Source organism: Passer montanus, unplaced genomic scaffold (assembly GCF_014805655.1).
Source record: "Passer montanus isolate IOZ18808 unplaced genomic scaffold, ASM1480565v1 scaffold114, whole genome shotgun sequence".
Lineage (NCBI taxonomy): Eukaryota > Metazoa > Chordata > Aves > Passeriformes > Passeridae > Passer > Passer montanus.
This window is the reverse complement of record NW_024358058.1, coordinates 929,644-936,965: the sequence shown is the minus strand read 5'-3', so window position 1 is coordinate 936,965 and position 7,322 is coordinate 929,644. Positions and strand designations below refer to the sequence as shown.

The 7,322-nt window shown below is 51.3% G+C and overlaps 1 protein-coding gene across 1 annotated transcript; it reads left to right on the top strand.

The window, feature by feature from the left end:
• Positions 1–554: 554 nt before the first annotated feature.
• LOC120496402 (cytochrome b-c1 complex subunit 10) lies at positions 555–3,452 on the top strand. Its single transcript, XM_039696814.1, has 3 exons — positions 555–690; positions 1,469–1,603; positions 3,210–3,452. Exons 1-2 carry the CDS (start codon positions 641–643, stop codon positions 1,587–1,589), a joined length of 171 nt encoding a protein of 56 aa, XP_039552748.1. The 5' UTR covers positions 555–640; the 3' UTR covers positions 1,590–1,603; positions 3,210–3,452.
• Positions 3,453–7,322: the final 3,870 nt, after the last annotated feature.

Sequence of the window (7,322 nt, the reverse complement as noted above, 5' to 3'; positions counted from 1 at the left end):
TCCATCCATCCCACCTGTCCGTCCATCCGTCCATCCATCCATCCATCCATCCATCCATCCATCCATCCCACCTGTCCATCTGTCCATCCCACCTGTCCACCTGCCCGTCCCCTCGGCCCGTGTCCCCTCAGGCCTCGCGTCCCCCCCAGCACAGAGACAAGCCCATCCCCTCAGGGCTCGTGTCCCATCAAGTCCTGTGTCCCATCTGGGCTGGTGTTCCCTTGGCTGGTGTTTCCTTAGTGCCCGAGACCCCTCAGGACAGCCTGTGTCCCCTCAGGACGGCCCGTGTCCCCTCAGCGAGCCCCGAGTCCCCGCAGGCCCGTGTCCCCCCAGAGCTGCCCGTGTCCCCTCAGGGTGGTCAGAGTCCCCTCAGCACGCCCCGACTCCCCTCAGGACGGCCCGTGTCCCCTCAAGCCCGTGTCCCCTCAGCTCGCCCCCAGTCCCCGCAGGCCCGAGTCCCCTCAGCACCCCCCGTGTCCCCCCAGGCCCGTGTCTCCCCAGCGAGCCCCGAGTCCCCGCAGGCTCCCGCGCAGCCCCGCCCGGGGCCGGTTCCGCCCAGCCCCGCCCCGCTGCAGCCCCGCGCGTGCTCGCAGCGCCGCCGCCGCCGCTCGGGGTCACTTTGTGAGGCGGCGCCATCGCCATGTTGAGCCAGCTGCTGGGGCCGCGCTACGCGCAACTGCTGCGGACCTGGTGAGGAGCTGCCGGGCTGCCCGCGCCGCGCTGGGGCTGCCCGCGCCTGCCCGCTTCCGCCCCGGGCTCTCTGTCCGCTCCGAGCCGGGCTCTGCTCGCCCGGCCCGGGGCTGTCCGCCCGGCCCGGGGCTCCGCGCTCTCCTCACCGCGTCCTCCGCGCACGGCCGCGCACTCAGCGCGCTCTGTGGGAGCCTGAAGGGCATCCCGGCCCCTTCGCGACCTCTGCCCGAGGCCTCCCCGTTCCTTCCGCGCCCTGTGAGGGTCGCTGAGGGTGCTGGGGTGCGGAGCAGCGCTCGGGCCGGGCTGAGGGGCCGAGAGCCGCGGAAAGGGCTTGCGGCCCACCTGGGACCAGAGCTCGGGAAGGCTCTGAGGGGCGGCTGAGGGCACTTGGCTCGTTCAGCTGGAGCACAGGAGACTGAGGGGAGGCTCCTCGAGCTGTGCCAGGGCTTGGCATGGAGCTCAGGGCAAGGCTCTTGCCCCCGAGGGTGCTGGCACTGCCCAGGCTGCCCAGGGAATGGTCCCGGCCCCAAGGCTGCCAGAGCTCCAGGAGCGTTTGGACAGCGCTGCCAGGGCTGCTCAGGGTGGGGCTGTTGGGGTGGCTGTGCAGGGCCAGGGGCTGCCCTGAGCATCCCTGAGGGTCCCTTCCAGCTCAGGGTATTCTGGAATTCTAAGCTCTTTTCCTGATTGAGGTGACTTTCTCAGGTACCTCAGCCACGAGCATCTGCCAGGCCTTTCACAGTGGTAATTTGTTGTTTCCCTGGGTGTGTCTGCCCTTTAGGACCCCCACCCTGGTGACATGGGGTGGTGTGGCTGGCGTTGGTGTGATCTGGGCCACAGACTGGAAGCTGGTCTTGCAGTACGTTCCCTACATCGGCGGCAAGTTCAAAACTGAAGACTGAGCTTCCCTCTAATGGTGAGTTTTGGTTGTACATCTTGTAGCTTAATCAATAGAATTATAAAATCACAGAATCCCAGATGGGTTTGGGTTGGAAGGACCTTAGAGCTCACCCTGTTCAGTCCCTGTCATGGGCAGGGACACCTCCACTATCCCAGGTTGCTCCAAGATCTGTCCAGGACAACCTAGCCTGCAACACTTGAACACCAACACAATAGCCCTGTATTGTTGTGACAGTGGATATTTCTTCTTTGCCTGGGGAACAATCATATTTTTCTCTATTTTTAAATGGTGCTTCACAGAGCACCAGAAGGATGGAATATTCATTGGAATATGTTTTTCAAATGAATATTTTGCAAGCAGCAGGTCTTTACAACATAATGCAGTTCTTAGGAGGTCAAATCAGGCTAATTTGGAACTTTTGACTTATCTGTTTACTTCTGTTCCTGAGCAGAAGAGCTAAAAGGTCTGGACTTGTTTTGTGGCTAGGCAAATTCAGACTCCTTTCTGCTCCTTGTATGTGGTATTAAAAGTAAATTGAATTTTCAGAGCTGGTTATTGTATTCCACAAATTCCTTGGAAGATTTGCTTTCTCAAGGTTTTGTTTCTTCTTTAAATGCCTATCAGAAGTGCTGTTCTGAATGTTCTGAAAGTCTGACCATTCCTAAAGCTGGAGCAGCAGTTAGACAATCCTTCTGTAGGGGCTCTAACTGCATATTCTTTCTAGTGGGCAGGCTTTGGATTTCTTTATTCCTTACTGCAGACAGAAGAGAGTCAGGAAGATTTTTCCATTCATTAAAGGATGCTAATGGAGAAACTCTGAGTCCTGAGGAAACTCTGTCCACCTCAGGGTTTGTTTTTTCTGGTCAGAATAACAGTTACATTGAAATGTTGATTAGTGAAAGTGAGCTATTTGTGTTCCAGCTACACAGTATTTTGTAGGGAAGTCAGTTTGGAAAGCACAGGCAGTACTTTTTAAGTCCTTTTCCAGCAATAATTGTTGCAGTTTAAACAATTTACTGTTTGCAAACTTCGTATTGCACAGATCCTTCTGTAACCAAGAGAGGAATGAAACTTGTCTTGGAAGTCAGCTGAACTGGAGGCATTTTGGGTCATTGTGATGTTTACAGACAAGTCATAGAACCATAAAATCACCCAGTGGTTTGGGTGGGAAGGGGCCTCAGAGCCCATTCAGTCCCATGGGCAGGGACACCTTCCACTATCCCGGGCTCTCCAAGCCCTGTCCAGCCTGGATGGAGAAAAGTTCCCAAGTGGAAAAGCTCTCAGGTTATGTAGAGGCAATTAAATTACCTTCTGAGGGCTTTCCTTCCTTAAAAATTGTCAGTAGTAGGAACACAGCTCTATTCCTGAGCCCACAGCCTGTGTTTCCCATTTTGGAGTAGGAACTTTGTGTGTCTGGAAAGAGGAACAGAGAAAGGGGATGTGTCTGTGGTGGCCTGTGCTCCCTTCCAGAGGGACTCCAGGCCTGCCCAGCCACACCTGGATCAGCTCCTGTGCCTGAAACTTCCAGCCTGGATCCTGGAGCCTTTTGAAGTCTCTCCTGTTGGCTGCTGTGGCTGTGTGCAGGAGGCTCTGCTTAACGACTGCTCTGTGTTTGTTGTAGGATTCTGTTGCTGGAGAGTGTTGGGAGCCTTCCGTCCGCTGAGACCCCGCTGGGTGACCCTGAAAGCAGTACAGACTCTGCAGCAAGCTGTGGTCTGTCTGTCTGTCCGTCTCTCCCATGAACAGCTGTGAGCAAATTCACCCTCACTGACCACTTCCTCTGAGCACTTTCCCAGCACATCTTGCCTTGATGGGAGTAATTTATAAACCTGGTCTACCAAATAAACCAAGTGAATGGTTTTTGTGGGGCTTGGGTTTTTGGGATTGTGTGTGTGTGTCTTACCTTCTTAGTCCACATTCTTGAGACCAGACTCCTGGTTTGGTTTTGAGTTACAGAATCATGGAATCACAGACTGGTTTGGGTTGGCACACCTGGCACTGTCCCAGGCTGCTCCAAGCCCTGCCCAGCCTGGCCTTGGACACTGCCAGGGATCCAGGGGCAGCCACAGCTGCTCTGGGCACTGTGTTACATCTTCAGCTTCTTGGACTGTGTGTCCTGAGGCAGATCTGCCACATGTTTGCCTCTTTTCTTGTGCAGGTTCCTCAGGAATCAAGCACTGGCTGCTAGGATACTGGGCTTGATGATTTATTTATATCAATTACAGCTCTTGAGCTACTCTTAGGGATGTGTTGATTTTAGGCTCATCATTCCTGGATCACTGTGGCCTCTTGGATGCAGTTAACTTTTCACAGCCAATACTGCAGAGTTTCATGGTTTCATGAGATTCCTCAAATTAGGTTTAAAGAAAGGATTTGGGGTTTTTAACATCAATTCATGGACCCCTTAAATGGTCTGGTTTTTAAGCTTTTCTGGCTTTATCTAGGGGCTTGAGGAAGGCAGGCCCCAAATCCTGGGTGTCTTTCTTTGTACCAGGATGAAAACCAGGGGTTCAGAGAACTGCTCAGTTCTTAATTTGGGGTTTAAGTAGAAAAATAAACTATTTATTTGTGAACTGAAATTGGTGATGAAACAACTCCACAAACACAAGGCTTTAGGTGAGAGTTCTTAGCTGTTAGAAAACCACTACCACAACCCTTTAGATGAGAGTTTTTAGCTGTTAGGAAAAGGAAGAATGAGGATTATTTTGCTTTGGTCTCTGCCACTCAGCCACAGATGACTCAGACTCAGGGGGAAAAGTTCATCCCTTTTCACAAAGACAAGAATTTACAAACAAACTTCCTCTGTGTGAGAGCAGGGTCACTGGTTTGTCTCTGCTTAGTGCCCAATTTCATCTTACTAGAATGTTTGGCTGTAATGCAAGGTTTGAATCTCTTTAGGGGAAAATCCCAGTTGTGGCTGTGCTGCCCGTGGGTCACTGTCAGGGCTGTGTCACCCTCAGGGATGTTTCTATGGAAAACTGGTGGAAAACCTGCCCAAACAGTGGCACTGTGCAGGACATTGGATTAATTAATTAACTAACAGGAGAATTTCTTAGTGTTGCTTTGTGGATGGATGGAATGTAGGAGAACAGAGATAGTGATGAAGGCAATCTCACCCCTAAGGGGTTACAGCTATTTAATTACCAAGAATTAGGAACAGGCCTGCCTTTAATAGGGCACAGCTAGATCCAGTTAGGATGGGTATTGTAAAAGAGCAGGTTGGCTGGTCGAGGAGTTAGATGGAGTTTGTTGGAAGTTTGTGTGAAGTGCTGCAAGGAGCTGCTCATAAGAAATCTCCAAGAAGGTATAGAGCTTTTGCAATAAGGTGACAACATTCCTTCAGCATCATCATTATTAATTAATTTGGGGCAAAGAATATAATTTTCACATGCAAAAAACTGCCTTTGCTTCTCTGTCCACTGAGATGCAATCACAGAATCCTGGAAGACCCTGAGTGGGAAGGGACCCTCAGGGATGATCAGCCCAGCCCCTGTCCCTGCACAGCCACCCCAACAAGCCCACCCTGAGCATCCCTGAGAGCAGTGACCCAACGATCCTGGAGCTCTGGCAGCCTTGGGGCAGCTTCCTTGGGATATGGAATAATGGATAACAGGGCTGATTCCTCAGGCTGTCCCATCCCTGCCCCAGCAGTGCTCCTGACTGACCCGCAGGAGGCCAGAGCCTCACCTTGACCTCAGGGTGCTGGGAGTGCAGCTGTGACAGCAGCAGCCCTCTGCCATACCTAGGGGTGTTGATACTGATCCATTTCCAGCCAAATTGTGGCTGGGAAGTGGATATTCTTGGGAAGTGGGTGTTCTGTCAGCCTGTCCTTGCACAGCAGCAGGATTGTAAGCTCAGCTCTGGACAGCTCAGTCCCTGCTCTTTCTTTACCTGTGTGACACACCTGGGCAGGACGGGTGTAACCTGCTGCTTCAGAAATTCCCTGGTTTTGCCTTTTCCCGTGGCTGAGTGACCTGCTCCCATGGCTTGGAGATCTTTGGGAAGGCTGAAGCTGGAGGTCTGTGGTGTCCATCCCTCTGGGAACCCCGGGATCCCCGAGCTGGCAGTCAGTGGTGACAGTCACCTTTACACAGCCCCAGTGGCAGAGGTGTGCCCAGCAGGTGAGATGAGATACTGAAAGGAGAAAAACATTGAAAATCCCAGCTGTGTGCACAGGCAGCTCTGCAAGGACCATACAGACTTTGGATTTGTTTGGGGATTGTTCAGCTCCTTGTTCTCCATGCAGCATTTCCAGTGATGGAATTATTGCTAATTAACCCTAGAATTAGTGTAGAACTGATTTAATTGCTATATTTCTTTTGCTACAAGAGCAAGAAACACACTCTCCAGTGATGGAATTATTGCTAATTAACCCTAGAATTAGTGTAGAACTGATTTGCTATATTTATTTTGCTACAAGAGCAAGAAACACACTCCTGAAAATACCTTCTGCATTCTTGGGCAAGTATCTGTTAAAATTCAAATAATTACTGTTCAAGTGGCATGGGTGATCTTTCTAATTTTTAATATCCTAGCATTGCCTCTCTTCTAACAGTTAATTATTTTCATAATGAGCTATGAATGCCACGTATGTTAGGAACAAAATAAAAACAACAACCTGACAGAGGGGGACAAAGCTTCCCCTTCCAAAGCTGGGGAGAGGGCACAGAGGCAGCTTTGGATTTACAGCTGTGGGTTGATGATGTAATTTTGAAACAGCCCCTAAGAAAAGGGAGGCTTTGCATTCCTGCCTCTTCCAAGTGTTTGCCCTTGTGGTGGTGCCCCCACTTCACTTCTCTCCTGGAATGTGCAGGTGGAGGTGGGACAGGGTTTTTTTGCTGCAGTGACCTCAGCACTGTGAGCCCCTCTTGGTCTCTTCTCCTGGAGGAGCCTCTGCTGGGGTTCCTGGCTTGGGAATTCCGTGGCCAGTCCTGCTCTGGAATAAGCTCCTCAGTTGGCTCTGGGAACATAGAGTAGGAAACTTCGAACCAGGGATACCTGCAGAGTGAAATCGAGAGTTTTTCTGTGAGAGTATCCTGCTGCTTCCTTCCATGTCTGACAACAACTGATTTTGGGGATTATCTGCTCATCCTGGGGCAGCACAGAGTCTCTGGCAGCTGAATCCACTTTCGGCTGGTGGTTCTACCTGCAAGTACCTCACCTTGGCAGTGTTCCCAGAGGAGCACGGGAATATTTTCCCTTCAGCTCAAGAGTTCATTTCTACCCAAACATTTCACGCAGTCCTAGGAGAGAGTAAATGTTTCCCTTCCACAAACCGGTGCCAGCTGCCAGTGAAAACTGATTTTCTGCCTCCTGATCGCCTCGGCTCGAGGTCCAGAGGACATGCAGGGATCCTCCCACAGACTAGCTGTGACTCTTCCACATCCAAACCCACAGCTCCACTGGCTCCCAGCTCTGCCAGTTCATTCTTAAAAAACACCACTGATGGTTTCACCGTGCTTCAGTTTCCGTTTTGCACTCCAGAGCTCCACATCAGTGCGAGTTTTTGGTTACAACAGTATACATTGACCTGGATTTGAGGTTTGGGGTGTTTTTATTATAAAAAACCAGGGAAGTGCATGTATGGAAAATAGTGTGGGTTTGATCAATAGTGGGAATTGGAAGTTTTCCATCTCTTTTGTGTAAGATTGCAGGAAATAACAGCAATGGCAGAGCGAGACGTTTCCTACCTGTGAGGCCGGAGGAGACAACATAAACTTCCACACCCGGTCCC